Genomic DNA, 19,576 nt, shown 5'->3' with positions numbered 1-19,576 from the left:
AAGGGTGAGAAATGGATTTATGGATGCCCTCAGAAGACACGCTCCTTCCAAAAAAGTTTGGAGAAGCAGCAACAGACATGGATGATCCTCCAAGAGCGGGATATAGCCCATCTCTGGACCATGCTGCGGCAGAGCATCGCTCAGTCCCTTTTCCTTCTTCAGTGATGAGGTTGACCCCTTCCCAAACATTAGGTCTCCTGGGTGTCCACAGCCTTTCCCATGGCACCACGCTCTTCATCTTTCCATGGGCATCTTTGCTCCTTTCCCATCGTCTGAGTGATCCAAAAGCAAACCCTAGCTGTGGTGCTGCAGGTACTTAAAAACTGTGGCTGACCACACATTTGAAAAGCAAAACTCGAGAGCTTTTTCCTTTTCTCGGGGCAAACACAGCCCTTCCCGTTGCAGCTCCCGCACCACGCGGGTGTCAGAAATCCTAATGACAAAAGCCCGTTTCTCATCAGGTGGCTCCACGCAAAACCAGCTCTCTGCCGCAGCTCGCCTTCCGCGCTCGAAAGCGGGAGGGCTTTGCGCGTTAGCAGTTTTCTGACACAGACACATCACTTCATCAGCCACGGCCAAAGGGAAAAAAAAAAAAAACAACCAGAAACCTGCCTCAAAAAGCCACCCACACCAAGCCTAGCAGGCACCAGCCAGCCTGTGTCACACACAGCCAGCTCTGTCCCCATTCTGGTGGCTCCTCGCAGGGATCTGGGGAAGGTGAGGACTAACGAGATTAGAGAAATAAGCGATTTATCAGATTACTGAAGCTCCCCAGCCAGAGCCCGGCTTGGGGGGCACCGGGGTATCAGGCTGTCCCTAGGAGCCGCCGCCTCCGGCCAGTGTCACACTCCATCACGATCAACACCTCGGCAAAGTTGTTCTTACCCGGCGACGCATTGTCCTCCCGTAAAGCCTCTGTTATCTTTAGGTCCCCTTGGTTCACAGCCTGTCACCATCGCTCAGCCTCAGCCTCTCGCCCCGGGTGGGGGCACCCCCAAACCCCCACCCTGGCACCCCCAAGGCTCCAAGCACCCCCCCCGCCATGGTCAGGGTTGCACGAGGAAAACCTTGGGAAGAACTTTTCCTCCCCTCCACAACTCCTCCCAACAAACTGACTACGAGAAGGACTTCGGCCAACGCTCTCCAAAGCAGTCGTTCAACGTCTGTTCTGGTGGGACAGCCCAGACCTGCTGCTGCTCTTTCTTTGGGGAAAAAAAGAACCAAAACAACTAAACCCATTCCACCTCCTGCTACCACATTACACATCTCCAAACATCAAAATACGTATTTTTTTCTAGCTTGAGGTCTCCAGACCTGTTGCTTCCACAAAATCTATCTCAACACCTGAAAGCACCAGCCATAAAGATTCCAGCAAAATTAATTATGCAGCAAGAGCAAGCAGGAATAGATGGCAAAGCAGCGAGGAACAACTCCCCGAGCCTTCAAGCATCCCATGGGCGAGGACATGGCCTGAAAAACGAGGGCTCTGGTGGACCCGTTCCCCAGGGTTTTGTGCTCGGCAGTAACCGCAGCCGGGCTCTGAGCACACCGGCTCCGCGAGCTGCTGCGCCAGTACCCACGGCTCTTATCTCACCTCCCGCTGTCGACAAGAAATTACGAGAATTGAATTTTAACAAGCTGGAGACTGAAGCTCTGCTGTATGCCAAAGCTCTGCTGCGTATCGTGCTAGCGCTGAAGTTTAGTGGCCAAATTAGTGGCCTGGAGCACTGTGTCCAGCTCTGCAGCCCTCAGCACAAGGAGGACACGGAGCTGTTGGAGCGGGGCCAGAGGAGGCCCCGGAGATGCTGGGAGGGCTGGAGCCCCTCTGCTGTGGGGACAGGCTGAGAGAGCTGGGGGGGTTCAGCCTGGAGAAGAGAAGGCTCCGCGGAGACCTTCCAGCCCCTTCCAGTCCCTAAAGGGGCTCCAGGAAAGCTGGGGAGGGGCTGTTTGCAAGGGCAGGTAGCGACAGGACGAGGGACAATGGTTTAAACTAGAGCAGGGCAGGTTTAGATGAGACATTAGGAAGAAGTTCTTCACACTGAGGGTGGTGAGACACTGGCCCAGGTTGCCCAGAGAGGTGGGGGAGGCCCCATCCCTGGAGACATTCAAGGCCAGGCTGGACGAGGCTCTGAGCAACCTGATCTAGTTAAAGCTGTCCCTGCTGACTGCAGGGGGGTGGGACGAGATGGCCTTTAGAGGTCCCTTCCAACCCAACACATTCTACGAATTCACTGCGAGGTACTTTGGCCTTGTTTGGTGCAAGGGGAGGGGTAGGGAGTGCTCGAGGGAAGACACTGGCCCTCAAAAGTCGGGCAATGAGCCCCCCCCAGCTGCAAAGCCTCTTCTGGCAGCTCCCTGAGTCTCATCCTAAGGGCTGCAGATTTTTCTGCATCACCTGGCCCCGGTGCCAGAAAACACTGAGTTTACTTACGGATTTGGAGCAACAAAGAATACGTAACAGGAGTTAAGGCTGTCTGTTTGGAGGACACCCAGCCCCACCAGTGATTATTTGAGAGCGCCTGCATCCAACAGACAAAATCGCCCTTAATCTTCCCCAAATTAAAGACTGGGACCTATTTATACCTCCCTCTCCCCATCTAAGACCAAACGTCTTCATGGTTACGCTACAAACCAGGGAGCCAAAAGCCCTGGATTAAGTCCTCCTTCAACTTCAGAGTTTACTCGAGCTCACTCATCCTCAGGAGCGTCGCTAAAACTCCCCTGGACAGGCCCCTAAGGGAACAATAATCTAAATATTATGCTAACCGCACCAGATGAGGCTTTTGCATACAAAAACTCCAGAAAGGATATCTTAAATTAACATCCTCACAGACTAAGGATGTACCAGGGACCTGAAGTACTACCTGCAGCCAGTTCCTTGTGCCTAAAGCCACCACGTGAATATCGCGACACACAAATCTATTCCCCAGTGCATGCAACTGTTTCAGAGCGTGAAACTAATTGCTCCCTTACCCCATGAACTACGCAGGGCAGAGGTAAATAAATTAGGAAATGCTTAGAAAAAGTAATAGCACAGCAAGACCACGATCTTGAGATAAGTGCAAAAACGCTCCCGATACGCAACTGGACAGCAGTACCCAAATTCCTCAGGTTCCTTTACAGTATCAGCTCTCAAGCTCTGGAAGAACAAATAGCAGGGAAGATTTCTGAAAAGACGAAAATGGTACATTTTCAACAGCCTGAGATGATTACTCGCAAAATAGCAACAGCGCAGAGGTAACTGATTGCCTCCTGGGCAAAAGTCAAAGTCTTTGCATTGTAGCTCTGAAAGCGTACAGAGATCAAAGAGAGGAAGAGAAAACTCTATTTTAGGCTGTCATGAGCATAAAGGTCCTCCTGGCCCTTTGGCATCACCAGCTACCAAGGCACGACTGAAATCCTTCTTACGCTGCGCGTGCCCGCGATCACTGCACAGTAAGGAGGAGAAATCCTTTATTCCCGGGGCAGGGTGCAGCTCCCGCCTCCTGCCCAGCTGAATTTTGGCAGCAGCCATGGAAACCCCACCATCCCCCCTGCAGTTCCACGCGATGCGAGCTGGGACACAGCAACCACCCCGTGCCACTGACGCTCTGAAATCGGCAGCGAGAGAAGCCAAATTGCCGAGCAAGGGATTATTAATAACACTTCGCTATTGATTGTGCTTTACATCCTCAAGCACTTTACCAACATTAATTAATTAAGGTGTTTTCCATTTAATGCCAGGAGGAGACACTCAAGGAAAAACACGAGGCTGACCAACCACCCGATTCGGCACGGCAAGCCCTCGCACCCAAACTTTGGATTTCCCCCACTGGTACTGGTTTTACTCAGATTACTGAAAATACAGGCGTAAATTCAGCCAAGATCCTAAGCCAAAAGCCCAGAGGCACTGCCCAGCGTGAACGGGGGCCACAGGTGACCACGGAGCTGCAACGGCGCTTGCTGCGATGCTCTGCCCGCATCCCCCCGTCCCCGCCAGCATCCCGCCCCACGCTGCCGCCTGTCCCGCACCACCGGGCACGGGGACACCTTCTGCGTGCCAGGAATTCAACCGATATTCATTCAAACACGAGGGTGCTGACACATGGCTCCAGTGATGTTACTGAGAGCTGCCTGTAATTGCTGTGCTAAGCGCCGGGGACATGAAATATTGATTGCCTCCCCCCCTGCTCCGATCCGCATCCAGCTTTCGACGGAGGCTGCAGCCAAAATACTTCTCCCAGCAAACTCTCCGTTTAAAAAAGACTGTCAGGACTGAGAGGTTGGAATGATTAACGCTCGGGCTAAGGACGGTAACAATGCACAAGTTCCATTCCTGCCTACCCACGCACACCCACCATCCACTCCTGCTCTCCCTCTTTGCTGAATTCCTCCGGTTTTGTTTTAAATTACGTAAAGCGAGCCCTTGAAGCGTACCTCACCGCTGCAAAAATAGCGCATTATAGCGGAGAAAACTCTCAGTCTGCACAAAAGGGGCAGAGTTATTACCTCGAGCTGTCTCCAGCTGCACCATAATTACACGAATAACACATTTCACAAACTCGGTATTAATTACTGACTGAGCCGAGCACGGAGGCACGCATTTACCTCCTTCCCCCCCGACTTGGGACCGACCTGGAGCACCTGCCTGCAGCGCTGAGATCACCCGGCTCCTGCCCACCACGAGCAAAGGGACCTGGCCATCCTGCCACGTGCTTCTCCACCAGGACCAAAGCAGATCCCCCTCCTTAAACCCATCAGCACACATCCCACCGGCATATCCCACACCGGCACTTGCAGGTAAGCGGCTGCCCACCCAATTCGCCAGCCTTCCACCTTCCTTTAATGTATTTACGTTGGCAACCCTCCCACTGCCAAGCCACAAGACAGCAGAGCTATCCAGAGATAATTATTTTCACCCCATCCTTCCAAGCATTGTCTCCAAATCCTTGCGGAAAAGCGTTAAGCCTGGCTACAGGTATCTTGGTCCTGCCCATACAGGCACAGAGGGATGCAGAAGAGCGTACCTAGAGTATAGAAACAATAGAACCAAACTCGGGGAGGAAACCCAAAGCAAAGAGTGACTCTAATCAGCGGGTTTCGCAGAGGCCAAGTGCTCTCCCCCTTCTCCTCAACCAGCGCAATGAACGCGACGCACTTCAGATGCAATTTTACACTTAACTGATTGGTGTCTGTTCTAACACCAGTGGTACATGGCTGGATTTATCACATTTTAAATAATAGCCTCTTAAAACTCGTGGGGAAGGGGCAAAAAAAAAAAAAAACAACAACAAACCACACTGCATCTACAGCTGCAAGGCCACGGAGTCACACCTCGTTAGGGAAGCATCCTCTCTCCTACCTCCTGGACATTGGCACACTGAACCAGATTTGCCAGTTTTAAGGAGTGGGAAGATGGAGCGACCCCTCCGTCAACTTCGGCAGCCGCTGGAGGCACCGCTCTCACATCCAGCCAAAGACAGAACCACTCCCGGCCACCAATCCCAGGGACCTCCCAACCCCTGGCATTTCCATTTTCACTCCAAAGCATATGGAATTATAGTTATTAAGCAGAAGGGCACACGCTTCAGGGAACAGAGCGCATTTCTTTGGCACCGTTATAGTGTACCAATTGTTTTCCAGCACACTAACAGTAAAGGAACCCAAAGAGGAGTTTTTCCATCACTCAGCAGATCGGAAAAACCTCCGAGAAAGCCAAAAAGAAACCCTGACCCTTGGAGAACATCACACACATCCCTCCCGCGCCGGGGCGTGCTGCGGGAACAAAGGCACTGCCCCTCCGCAAAAACACACGCGTCTCTCCAAAACTCTCCGGGAGAAGCCACAAAACACAGGATACCCACAGAAAGCGGCGTGTGCACGAGCGACCAAAGGATTTTACCCGCTTTTCTAGCTGGAAGGCTGCGTTTGCACGCTGATGCCCTCTCCAGCGTGTCACCGGCTGCATTCCCGATCCCCCCGCAGCTCCAGCGGGGGAAGATGAAGGCATCCTCCTCCTGCTCTTTCAGCAGCTTTTGATAAAAGAAAGGGCCTGGGTAGGCTGGATGCAGTCTGTGGCAGGGTCAGGTTCAGATTATACCCAGAGGCACCTATGCGGATCAGCTCGGAAAATACCCGACTGCACACCTAACTTTATCCCTCGGGTACCAGCAGCTACTGGGAAGCTCTGCCGGGTCTGGCTCCCGCCGCATCCCACCTGATGATGGATTAACTTTATTTAACAAAGTGGAATTCCCACACCACCACCACCACCCCCCCCGCTACCGAAACAGCAAAATATAACGCTGTAGGTAGGCTGGATGGCACAAATCTGCAAATTAATCCCTCTAAATCAATTTGCGCTAACGCCCCAACCAACCAGACACCGGACCCGCCTGGAGCAGCGATGCCCACCCAGAACTACCTTCAAAAAGCTACAGCTTAACCAAAACGTGAGGGTTAAATAACACACCCGGAGATACTCACAGTGACTAAGTAACAGCTAGTGGCATTTTAGTGGCATTTTTATCATGCAGGTGTAAATTCAGCTCAGTTATCGGCAAAGGGAGGTGGGGCTCGCGTTATTTCTAATCTGACACCAAGGCTGCTCCAGGGTGAATTGCCACGCGAGCCCGCAATTATTTGGTAAAAATATATATATATATTATTATTATTATTTTGTATCGAAATGTTTCTAAAGTAACAGCGACGGCAGCGCTACCCTGATTACCAGAAACCGGTGAATTTCAGCCGGGCGGGAGCCGGACCCCGACGCCAGCGCTGCAGAAGCAATTGGGACCCCCCCCCCCCTCCCTTAACCCTCACGCAAAACCCAGAGCATAAAACACCTCCCACCCCCCCCCCCCGCACCCTCTCTGCCACCCTCGGGGGGTGCGTGTGTGTGTCCGGGTGTCCCCCTCCCAGGCCTGGTGACAACTTTTGAGGGGGTTTCAGGGCGGCGACGGGGGGGATGCATGTACGCCACGGGGGATGCACGCACGGCACAGGGGGTGTGCGGAGCCCCCCAGGCTCAACGCAAGGCATCGGCCGTTGGGGGGTGGGCTCCCCCCCCAGCCCTGCACGACACCGGGCTCCCCCCGCGGCCGGAGCGCCGGGATGGCGGCTGTAACATGGCTGCTTCCCTCCCCAGTTACGAAACTGGTTACGGGAGCCGGGGCGGGGGGGGGGGGGGGGGTTAACCGGGAGACCCACCCCCCCATACACCCCGGGGAGAACACAAATCACTAAAACAATGAAAAATAATGAATGAAAGGAGGCGGTTTCCACCCAAACCCCCCCTCCCCGTTCCCGCCACCACCCCATCCCGCGCCCCCCCCCCTCCTCCCTCCCTTACCCCTTCCCCCCCCCGGCACCCACCTTGCGCGCTGTGGGGGCCGTGCTCCATGGCCGGGTCGTTGCCCAGCTCGGCCAGGCGGCGGCCGGTGGCGGCCAGCTCGGCTCGCAGCGCCGTCACCTCCTGGCCCGCCGCCGCCAGCGCCCCGTCGATGCGCAGCGCCAGCTGCTTGTTGTCGTCCATCATGTGGAGGATTTTGGCCTGCGGGGGATGGGGGGGGGGGGGGCAGGGAGGGGGACAGGGGACACGGGAAGGGAGGGGGGGGAGGAAGAGGAGGAGAGAGGTGAGAGAGGGGGAGAGGCGAGGGGGGGGGCGCTGCGCCGGGAGGGGAAGGGGCTGCCTGAGGGGGGGGGGGGGGGGGGCGGTGCGAGGGGAGGGGGCGGCGCCAGGGGCGGTGCGAGGCGAGGGGGGTCTGCGAGGGGGGCTCTGTGAGGGGAGCGGGCTCTGCAAGGGGGGGGGACTCGTGGGAAGGGGGTGCGGAAGAAGGGGGGCTATGCAAAGTAGGGTGCAAAGGGGGGGACCCGTGGGAAGGGGGCTATGCAAGGGGGGGACCCGTGGGAAGAGGGTGCGGAAGAGGGGGGGGGGCTGTGCAAAGGGGGGGACCCGTGGGAAGGGGGCTATGCAAGGGGGGGACCCGTGGGAAGAGGGTGCGGAAGAGGGGGGGGGGCTGTGCAAAGGGGGGGACCCGTGGGAAGGGGGCTATGCAAGGGGGGGACCCGTGGGAAGGGGGTGCGGAAGAGGGGGGGGGCTGTGCAAAGGGGGTGTGTGTGCGCGGGAGGGTGCAAAAGGGGAGGGGGGACCCGTGGGAAGGGGGTACAAAGGGGAGGGGGCTGTTCAAGTGGGGGGACCCGTGTGAAGGGGGTGCGGAAGAGGGGGGTGTGTGCAAGGGGAGGGGGTGTGCAAGAAGGGGTGCAAAGAGGCTGTGAAACGGGGGGGGGACCCGTGGGAAGGGGGTGCGGTAGAGGGGGGGCTGTGCAAGGGGGGTGCAAAGGGGGGGGGACTGTGCAAGAGGGGGGACCCGTGGGAAGGGAGCAAAGGGGGGGGGGGGGCTGTGCAAAAGGGGGGCCCGTGGGAAGGGAGCCGCGCGGGGCGGGGGGGGCGGGCACGGAAGGGGGGTGCAAAGGAGAGGGGGTCGGTGCAAAGGGGAGGGGGCTGTACAAGGTGGGGTGCAAAGGAAAAGGGGGGCTGTGCGGGGGGGGGGGTGTGCAAGCGGGACGCAAAGGGGAGGGAGCCGCGCACAGGGGGTGCAAGGGGGGGGGGGGTGCTGTGCAAAGAGGGTACAGGTTGTGCTGGGGGGGTGGGGGTTTGCCCCCTACCTGTTGCCCCCCCCGGCAGCCCGGGCAGGGCCGCGACGGAGGCGAGCGCGGCTCGGCCGAGGGCATCCGCGGCGCTGCGCGGCGTTACGCGCTCGTACGCGGCGCTCGGCGTCTGCCGCGGAGGCGGGTCCCTCCTGCGCGGGGTTTGGGGGGGGGGGGGGAGAAGGGGGACAGGCAGCGGGGCAGCGCTGCATTTATAGCGAGAACCCCCCGCCCCAGCCCCCCGGGGAAGTTTGGTGCCGCTGCGCGGGTGCGGAGAGCGCCGCAGTGCGCTGAAAATACCCCTCATGAAGTGCCTTTCTGCTAATTGGGCTCAGGTTCATCTCGGTGCATGGGCATACCCCAAACCTGTGTGCAGCAGGTGGAGGTAAAACAGGCTCCAAAAAAATCCCCCTGGAAGGATTTTTTTTTTTTTTGGGGGGGGGGAAAGAGCAGCTTGTGCAGTGTCACTGCTGTAGCAGTGGTTAATGCGAGAGTCCTTAACGCTGGCGGTTCGCGTGGCACGAATCCGGGGTGAAAAATGGAGAATTATTCGGTCTCGTAGCTAGCGACTGCTAGAGGGAGCGCTGATGTTTCCCTGTGCCTTACGGATGCCTCGGAGCGATGCCCCTGGCCAGGGTTTGCAGCAAGGCTGCGGAGCTGCCGTCCTCACCCTCCAAATGATGCAGCCCCATCAAAAATTAAGTGATGCCACCCGGGAAACCCTGGCCTGCACGGCTGCCACCCCCCCGGACCCATCCCTGCTTCCCAAAGCTGCGGGCGGCAGCGCTGCCTGTTTTCATCCCCGTCTTGTGCAGCTTAAAAAGTTCACAAATGGGTCTAGGAATCGCGCAGGAGCCCAAAGGGGAATGGGAATGGGTGTGGGAAGGGCTCTCGCCATAGGAAAAGATGGAGAAAATTACAATCCTTAAGAAAAGAGGGAGAAACAGCCCTGCCTGTGTCCGTACAATTTGCTAAACATTCCGCTATTTGCCCAAACTCAGGCTTTTGGCTGAAACAAGCTGAGAAATGGGGGCATTTCCTTGAATTTCAGGATGCTCCCTCTGCATCGCGGCTGGCAGTGCGGAGCCCTTCGCCAAAATGCAGTAAAAGGGACAGAAAGGGGCTTATTTTCTCCAAGAGCTGCAAAGATGGCTCTGCGAGAGGCTTGACGTGAGATAAAGCAGAAGCACATCACTGTCCTGCGCGGTGACGGTCCCCGGGGAGCGCTGGGACGTGGCTCTGCAGAAGCAGAAGGGTCTGGCAATGCAGTGTCCCCCCGGCAGCTTTTAGGGACAGAAATCGGGTAAATCTGTCGCATCGGTTTGCTGAAAAACACCACTAAGATGGGCCTGGGGCCCTCCAAACCTCCGACCCAATCTGGGAGGTGCGTCCAGCCGAGAGTGGAAAGGACCCAGTCCTTGTCAAGGGGCATCTGCACCTTGGAATCCGTAAAAGGGTTTTATTAAACAAAGAAAATCAAGGGCAAGTTATTTTTGACTGAGTTTCCAGCAGCATCTGCAAGCCCACCGCTAGCGCTGGGCCAGGGCACTTGGAATACTGGTGGAAAGGGCTCTTTTCCTTAATGAATTCCCAAAGGGCGCGCAAACAACCCGCAAGGAGGAAAAAAAGAAATAAAAATGCAATTCTACAAATTCTTTCTTCATCATCTATGCAACCCTCCCTGAACGAGATAAAATTCTTTAAGTATATATAGAAACTGAATTCTAATCAAGATAAATGCCCGGTTTCATGCCTAATTTGCATGAGTATTTGCTGCAAACTGTGCTTTGCAAATGAGAGAATTATGCATGTAACCAGATAACCTGAATGTGCAATCGCGGTACCACATATGCAAAACTTCGCCGTTGCACTTGAATAAAACGTGAGCTTCAGCAGAAAGGAACTCGGCTTTAAAGTGCAGGCGCATTATTTTTATCATAAAAAAAAAATCGGGTTAAAACTGATTTGAGCCTCCCAAGAACACATTGAGCTGCTGAAGCAAAATCCAAATTATCCTCCGTACTCAATCTAACCTTAATAATAGACTAGTTGAGCTGCTACACTGGCAGCGCTGGAATCTCTTTAATTTACCGAGGCAAGAGAATTTCTACATTAGCGCCTGTGCTATTTAAAAATACGTTTCTTAAACTTGGCCTGTGGACTCGTCCGTAAATTAATAACCTCGCTTTAAAAAAAAAAGTCTTCCTTATTACTTTAAGTCCTTTTGAGATATCTTGAAAGATTTTCTCCCCTTCCCCGTACCTCCTCCCACCCTTACTAGGGAACAGCTGGGTCCATTTAAAATTGATTTCGATCGCTCAAAGCAGGATTTGATTTCTCCAAGCTTTTTCCGCCTGGAAAGAGCGCGCGGTGTCACAGCAATCCAGAGCTATGGGCTGGCAGAGTTCGAGCCCGGCAGAAAGACGGCGGTGCCGGCACGAGGAGGGGACAGCGAAGGGATTTCCAGCCTGCGGGTGGGTGGCCACGTGTGGTGGGATGCACCCCAGGTCTGCAGCGACGCCGGCTCCCCAGCCTGCACCCTGTCGCACCTACATAGTAAACCTGGGGGGACTTGGGGATGTTGGTGGAGGAGAAGCTCCACGTGACCCATCAACGTGCACTCACAGCCCAGAAACCCCACACACCTCCGGCTGCATCCCCAGCAGCGTGGGCAGCAGGGCAAGGGGGGGATTCTGCCCCTCTGCTCCGCTCTGTGAGACCCCCCTGCAGTGCTGCCTCCAGCGCTGGGGCACCAACAGCAGAAGGACACGGAGCTGTTGGAGCGGGGCCAGAGGAGGCCCCGGAGATGCTGGGAGGGCTGGAGCCCCTCTGCTGTGGGGACAGGCTGAGAGAGCTGGGGGGGTTCAGCCTGGAGAAGAGAAGGCTCCGCGGAGACCTTCCAGCCCCTTCCAGTCTCTAAAGGGGCTCCAGGAAAGCTGGGGAGGGACTCTGGAGCAGGGAGGGGAGCCATGGGACGAGGGGGAATGGTTTTAAACTGGAAGAGGGGAGACTGAGATGAGATATTAGGATGAAATTGTTTGCTGTGAGGGTGGTGAGCCCCTGGCCCAGGTTGCCCAGAGAAGCTGTGGCTGCCCCATCCCTGGAGGGGTTCAAGGCCAGGTTGGAGGGGGCTTGGAGCAACCTGGGCTGGTGGGAGGTGTCCCTGCCCAGGGCAGGAGGTTGGAACAAGAAGATCTTTAAGGTCCCTTCCCACCCAAACCACTCTGTGATTCTATGTGTGCACCCCTATGCGTTCCTGACCCAAAATCTCCCTGCACTGTCACCCTGTATCTGAGAGAACGGTAACTCACCCAGCCACAGAGAGGTCCCCATCATTGCTCCGGCAGCAAAACTGCCTTCGGGAAAGAAGGAGTAAAAAGTATGGCCAGGGTGAGCACACAAAGTGCGATACCTGAGGATTCTTTTGGGTCACGCTGATTCCCATTCAGATGGCCGAGCCTTGGCTGAAATCCTCAAAACTGGGATGAAATGAAGCATTAGGAAATGAACTGGGCCTCATTCCCTTTCTCCTGCTAGTTTTGAATTAACAAAAAAATTAAATTAAAAGCTAATTAAATAGCCCAAATTAGAAACATATTATTTCCCAGAATTACTTTGCTTTTTTTTTTTTTTTAATTCTAGCTTCTACCAGGAGCTTGACAGCTACGCAGCGAGTCCGTGCCCCTCAGGGATGGGCGTCCCTCGTGGATGAGGTTGGGAATATTTCCTAAGGACACGCGGGAAACCTGAGTCAATGCCAACAGGTCTCCATTCAGCCTAAGCTACGCTCAGCGTCTTTTCAGGCAACGGTAGCCTTGAAAACCTGGAAAAAAACCTCAATTTTGGGCAATTTAATAGCACCACATCCAGGCAGGCTATTTCCTAAGAATATATAGATGGCATAAACACAGCTGGAGGAAGATTTGAGAATACTACCCATCATCTTTGCTCTTGTTTCAACCCAAGGAGTGCAGTAAAGGGAATATGAGAAGATTTAGGAGATGAAATAGGGCTGAGTAGCACACGGGTACCGCTCGGGCCTTCCAAACACTTTAATTTGCTATTCAGATTACCACTTTTTATAGTTTAATATGTACAATATGCAAAGGAACTGGTTTAACTAAATGGGAAAAGCCTTTTGTGTTAAGGTTGAACGTAATCTAATACGGGCCTTTGACTTGTTTCAATTAAATCCTTTCTTTTCCAATTAAATAATCAGCCAGAATTTAATAAAAATGAATTTCAATGTGTCATCCCGCAGAATGATGACCTCTGAGATGGCGAAGGCTTATGTAAATTCTGCTGATCGCTTTTTATCTGCTGCTGCTTCACTTCCACCAAGAAAAAACTGCCTTCGGTCTATATATTTGCAATATTTTCTCGTCTGCCCCATGTAGCTCTGCTTGCCGTAATAATTCCCAGCTGAAAGGGAAGTATCCCCAGCTTCTTCCAGCACATCCTCTAAAATTCACCTTCTGCGATTGGGAAGGAAAAAAAAAAAAAAAAAAAAGAGCGCCCAAGAGGGGATTTTTGATCCGTGCCTCCGTTTCCGTTACGCCCGGGCACGCTGCGGTGCAAACAGCGGCAGTTTGGCCCTTCCCAAATGTCACCGGAGACGCCTCTAAGGCCATTCATCAGCACAGAAAAGCTCACCAAGAAAATCCGGTCCAAGAGACCGGCAAACTTTAGCAGCGATCCCCAGAAAAAGCACAGCGCGCCCCGCGTTCAACAGTCTCTTGTAGCACGTCTCCGCTACCTAACTTCCATCCGACTCACAATAGCTGCTAATGCCTACAATTTATTTTTTTTTTCCCCTCCTCAAAGGTCACAGTTTTATTTGTGTATTTATAAACCGCATTTTGACGCCCCCCCCTTCTCGCTCTTAAAACGCTGCACACCGACTCTTTTCTTCCTCAGCATCGCAGCGTCTCGACGCAGACCTTGCTGATGTGCTGCTGTCGCCGAGATGCTGCTGCTTCAGTTAATAAGTTATTAAACAGGGGTTAAACAGCGCTAAGGATGGACAGGTTAAAAATCTGCGTGAATATTCTTATTTTTTCCCCGCGATGCTGCAATGACACGTTTCCCCCTCCCCGTTTCTGTGCAGGTAAAAGGGTCCCGGCGACCTTCCTGCGCTGCGCGTCCCTCGGGACCGCGAAAACAAACCCATTAGTGTTTATAAAGTGTCCCGGACTGAGGGAATTACATCACCGCTGCGAGATACAAGCTTAATGGATCAAAACAAAGCCTGGATCCAAACCCCCCCCCCCCAGCTTAGACACATCTCAGTTACCCGGCGCAAACCTCGAGGAATCCCGCCGAGAAGGGATAATTGAGAGAAAAATGCGATCCCAGAGATTTTTCTCCAATAAACCCATTTGACGTTAATAGGAAGCAGATTTCTAGACCCCTTGCAAACAAATGACTTCCACAGCATATTTCACAGCTGAGCGCATCTATGGCACCAGCCTTTATACGCAGCTCTATTAAACCCAACATTTGTTTAATGAATTACAGCAATCCAATGAATCTGTGTACGTTCAGCCTATATTTTAAATGTTTATGGGGACGACGTCAGCAGCCAGCTTTTCACAAGCAGGTATCGGCCTCAGCGATGAGCTCCCGCTGCAACGTACCCGCAGCTTTTAAGATTTTTTTTGAGGTGTCTTCTTTCTTGGCTATTGCGGGCAGTTGATCGCCGTTTAGTGTTCTAAAACTGTAAGTGTAATTACCCAGGAGTTTCAGGGTCTCTGCTTAACATAAATCTGTTTGGATTCAGTCCAAATTTGGGGGATTTTCTCCCCATTGATGAACCACGTCTGTCATCTGGACTAGACGGTCTTGGAACTAGATGGTCTTGACGGTCCTTTCCAACCCAAACTATTCTATGATTCCATCTGATAGATACAAACCGTTGCACGTCTCCCACCTGGCTGGGGTTGGTCCACGCAACTGCAAGGTGAGTGAAGCCATTAAAACCCGCACAGTCAAAGACGGCTGACATGCTGCAGCTGCTTCCCAGATGACCTCTTCCTCATCCCACAAAAACCTAACTCTGGTCCACCCTCCTGTTTTAATGTCTCCCCCACTGCAAACTATGCGTGAAGCGCTCCCTTTCATGGCACGTAGAAGCAATAGCGATGATGGTGCTGTGATAATTTAGCTTTCTTGCATGGCTATCTCTGATTTGTGGTGGTCTCCAGGCCTGCGTTCCCCACCCGAGAGCAGGTTTGCTGGGTTGTTCCTACATAGGGGCTGTAGGTCCACTAAGAGAAGGGGTAAGCCACAAAGGTGGCTCCATGTGAGCAGAGCTGCCTGGTTATGCTTTGCTGCACAAACTGGTTTTGTTGTAGTTTGGGCTGAAATATCCCTAAGGAGCTGGTTTTAGCACTGACTAAGTGCAAGGTCCCACTTGATCTGAGCTGGTCCACAGCTATTGCCCTTGGCTAGCTGCTCCCCAGGAGAATCATAGAATGGTTTGGGGTGGAAAGGAGCATCAAGATCATCCAGTGCCACCCCCTGCCCTGGGCAGGGACACCTCCCACCAGCCCAGGTTGCTCCAAGCCCCGTCCAACCTGGCCTTGAACCCCTCCAGGGATGGGGCAGCCACAGCTGCTCTGGGCAACCTGGGCCAGGGGCTCACCACCCTCACAGCAAACAATTTCTTCCTGAAATCTCATCTCAATCTCCCCTCTTACAGTTTAAAACCGTTCCCCCTCGTCCCATGGCTCCCCTCCCTGATCCAGAGTCCCTCCCCAGCTTTCCTGGAGCCCCTTTAGGGACTGGAAGGCCGCAGAAGGATGCCCTGAGCTCGGTGCTGGCCCCTGGGGGCAGTTTCGGAGCTGAGCTGCCTGGCCGGGGCTGTGCTCGCTGCGTGGGTGCTCGGCGGTGGCTCAGCAAAGCCCAGGACTTCTGGCCGCGGTGGGTGGGCGAAAGGCCGGCAAGTTGCGGAGAGCCAGGGCTGCAGCTGGGGGCTACCAAAGGGCTGAGTCGCAGGCAGAGGGAACGCACTGGCAGGAGCGAGGGGAGCAAGCACTGACCCCAACGTGCCCACACGGTACCTACGCGCCGGGCAGCAGCGCGGAAATCTGCGTCGGTTCTGTAAAAATGCTTGGATCGCACAATGAGCTTTCCATAAAGGAAGAGGGAAAGAGGGAGCACAAGGAGAGAACGCCAGGCAAAGCCTGTACGAAATGCCGTCTTCCCTGTCCCTTCCCTGCCGCAAATTAGAGGGAAAAAACACGGTTGGGTTTTGCAAAACTGTGATTTGGGAGATCAGGTGCTTCTGACTTACTACAAGACATCGCCTGTCCTCTTGGGGAGGGAAGAACGGGAAGCCTGCAGAGACGTTTGCTTTGCAGACCCCATTTACCAGCTGCTCAGACGCCGTTATAAGGATCATATAAAAACTTAAGTGAACAGGGAGATTCTGCGGCGCTTCGATAGCAGGATAATAGGTGCCATGAAAAAAATCCGGGGATCAGTCAGCAGACAAATACACACTGAAATTAGGTGTTAGTGGGCCAGATGCAGGAAAGGTGATTATGGGTTGCCTCTGTGTTTCCTTCGGCAACAATGACGGCACGCGGGGGTGGGTCGACGCACCCTATCATTAATAGAGCGTCAGCCTTCATCTGACTGTTCCTTTGTCCTGCGAAGTCAATTCCTATGAAGATTTGACATTAGCAAGGGGCACGGTGAAATTCAGATGCCTTTGAATTTCCATGACCCTCTAGATGCTTTAGCCTGGCAGATTGCAGGCAAACCCCGTGTCCTAAATTGGGCAGGAGGCAGGGGTTTTTTTGTAGTTCTCCGACACTAAGGAGGCAGAGGGGCAGAGATTAGGGTTAAACCCCGAGGAATGCAAAGCCGCGAGTGTGGGCATTTGTGCTATCTTGCCTCAAAATGGCTCACCATATTTTCTACTTTAGTACAGTCCATAAAATCAAAAAAGTGGGAAAAACACCCCCGATTTTTAGGTATTGCACCGGCACACGCATTTTGTCTAAGCAGGAGTTTTTAATGAAATCTGCTGGAGGTTGATTTCCCCTAATGTAGCACCCAGCCGCGGAAGGGCAGGGGACGTGCTTCGTCTAATAAAGTCCATTTAGCTTTTGACATAGATTACTTGAAAGCAAACAAACAAACAAAACCCCCACACCAAACACACAAGCGTGATGAAGTGTCGCGGTATAAAATCAATACCGAGGCGATTAGCAGCCTTTGGAAAATTTCGGCTGTAAGTCAGTTCATGGCAGAGGTCAAATGGAGGTGCTGTCAACCCACTTGGGTGTTTCACTTTGCTTCTGATATATGATAGTTAAAAAATCACCTAAAATGGTTCCCATTATTCCTGCATTTTCTCCTTTTTCCCTGGGGGAGCACCACGCAACCAGACACCCGTCCCACCCACCTTCTGGTCTTCAGCATCACCTCCCGCCGAGCCATCCCCGTCCGCAGGACGGCCCACGTCCGGGCGAATTCCCAGGCTGTCAAGGCTTTCTTATCGATTCCTACACTTTTAGAGAAAACCGGAGATTTTCCCTAAATCCGTAGCCCGGAAAACCGGGCCCAGGTCCCTCCATCTGATTCCCAGCTGCCGCTGGGAGAGATTTGTGGTCCCAGATGGACAGTCCTGGTCATCAACCGGCACACCAAAAGGAGCTCTGTCCTCTATTAGAGAGAAGGCCTGAAGCATTATCTAGCCCTTCAGCTAACTCAGGTGAGAGTTATTAATATTAATATCATTGATATTAATAGCTTTTCATGGAAGCTTGGGGAAGTTTTCCCCAAGCCTGGTGCACCAGGGAAGGGGGAGATGCCTTCAAACAAAGGCTTGATGGAGCGAGAGGGATCCAAGGGAAAGCTGATGTTCCCCCCAGAGAGGGAATGCTACGGGTGGTCTCGGGGGCCCTTGAAAGCCAGGGCAGATACGTCATACAGTCCCAAAAAAATGAGGCTGTAAAACACTAAATAAATACTAATTTTTAAAAATCACAGCTGGATGGATTCCTTAGAAAAATCTAAACACGTTGTAAAGCTTCGGTGCACATGGGAGGTTCTGCGGGTACCAGCCCGCTCGTCACCCCAAAGGTCTTCAGGACAAGGCTCAAGTCACGAAGCTGGCAGGACTGTTGGCAGAGGGATTTTAAGAAGGTGACACCTATAAAAACCTATGGATGGCAATTAAAGAGAGCAGGACAACTGCCAAGCTCTTGTGTTTGCTCACTGTCAGTGGGTTTTATAGATACAGAGATATATATCTACAAAACTATTCAAGCGCATTTAATTTTTCCAGTACCCACGCGGCGTAGCCTGTGTGAGGGTGATGTGTTTATCCTGCAAAGTTGGTGACTTCATAACGCAGCACCTGGCTCCCGGGCAGGTTTTGTGTTATTAACTTCCTTCCAACGCGTATAGAAAAATAAAACCTCTCGCCATCAAAACCCCCGGGATGACGTTTTGTTGGGCGCTGGGTGCAGTTTGTCACCAGCGGCGCGGGGATGGACAAGAGGCTTGGAAAAATCTGGGACCTCAAACCTGCTGGAGAAGACGTGAGCTGAGGCGCGGGACACGGAGGGCTGGTAGGTGGGGAGCGCGCTCCGGCACGGTGCGAAGACAAAGGGACGAGGGGGAAAAAACCCCTTTTGTAACATCCACGTTGACGCTCCTGGGCTGAAAGTTAGGCCAGCCCCGCAGTGAGAGGGGCTGAGGCTCCCTCCCTCCCACCCCTCGCTATCCAAAAAGCCCAGACAAGCACCAGAAACGACTTCGGATTTTTTTTGGCTGATTTTCTTGCCTTCTGACGACACCCCATTAAAACTAACGGTTCATAATCTGCATCGGACCAACTCGCCTCAAGATAAAGATCTGCCTCATTTGCAGTTACATAATTAGCAATTAACCTAATTTCACTTACATTAAATTACTTTTTTTTATAAAAGAAAAAACCCAAAACGTTATCTTTTCTGATGAAAAAAATAAAGCGGGCCGGGTCTGCCTCTGACTATTCTACAGAAAGCAGCAGCATCATTATCTTGTTCGCGGATATAATGTCTAGACACTTTTAATGAAAATATTCATTATGGCTAATTTGCATCTCTTTCAATTCTAGGACGGAAATCAAATGAAGATGTCAAAACAGAGCTACCTCCGCCTCGGGCAAAAAGGAGACAAAGTGACCCCCAAGTCCTTCCAAACGTGAGCTTGGGTGAAGAGAAAGCATCTCCAGCATCCTCGACACTGGGGGTAGCGGGAGATGAAAGATGAGCGAAGGAGATCAGGGGAAAATATAAGGGTGGAAGAACCCGGCTGTGAAATACGCAGCTTTAAAGAAGGGGGGGAAAAAACCAGGGAGAGCAGCACGGAAACCCTGCTCAGGTGGGTTTAGTTTTGCGAGGACGCTGAGCCAGACCCAGTGATAAAAGGGGTTTATAAAGGCGAGTAGGGGAACCTGCTTCTGACCCCCGCCAGCGTTTCAGCGGGAGCGGAGGCTCTTCCATCCCTTCGGCTCATTGGAAAAATCCCGGCCTTAACCTGCAAGACGTGTTGAAATGCAGATGTTAATCAGGACGGCGAGGACTCACGTGGGTTCAGGAGAGGCTTCTCCTGAAGATAACGTACATTTTAAATATAGTCCTTGCTCGCTAGTAACAAAACTTTCCATTAGTACAAGGAAATATACATTACACCTCAGGAATACACGCTTCACTGAGCTTGGAGAGTAAAGCTAAAATAATCTTTTTATAGCAAATAGGCATGAATACTTAAAAATAATAAAAAGTTGGTGAATATTCATTTGAACTCCTAAGCAAATTTGCCCTTGTCATATTTGCATCTCTCTTGTGTTCTCTTTCTGTGCGATGGAGTTTTATTAGCATGAACATTCGCAGAAACTGAATTTGAAGGCTGAATACCCATGGGAAATGAATTTTAAATTCACTTG

The 19,576-nt window shown here is 52.9% G+C and overlaps 1 protein-coding gene across 5 annotated transcripts in view; it reads right to left on the bottom strand.

Annotated features, from left to right (window-relative positions):
* Positions 1-19,576, bottom strand: part of KAZN (kazrin, periplakin interacting protein) — a 239,544-nt gene that overhangs the window by 88,016 nt on the left and 131,952 nt on the right. For 2 of the 5 annotated variants that reach the window (XM_074609463.1, XM_074609465.1), the window contains one exon: positions 7,357-7,534. The exons of 1 other annotated variant lie outside the window; for it this stretch is intronic. In XM_074609463.1, the coding sequence (XP_074465564.1) occupies positions 7,357-7,534 (178 nt within the window). Of the gene's footprint in view, positions 1-6,709; positions 6,728-7,356; positions 7,535-8,649; positions 8,779-19,576 lie in introns of those variants that run through there. 2 more of the 5 variants (XM_074609464.1, XM_074609468.1) reach the window with 2 other exon arrangements.

This window comes from Larus michahellis, chromosome 16, assembly GCF_964199755.1.
Source record: "Larus michahellis chromosome 16, bLarMic1.1, whole genome shotgun sequence".
In the NCBI taxonomy this organism is placed as follows: domain Eukaryota; kingdom Metazoa; phylum Chordata; class Aves; order Charadriiformes; family Laridae; genus Larus; species Larus michahellis.
Note: the sequence above shows the minus strand (reverse complement) of the source record. Positions and strands in the feature narration are given on the sequence as shown.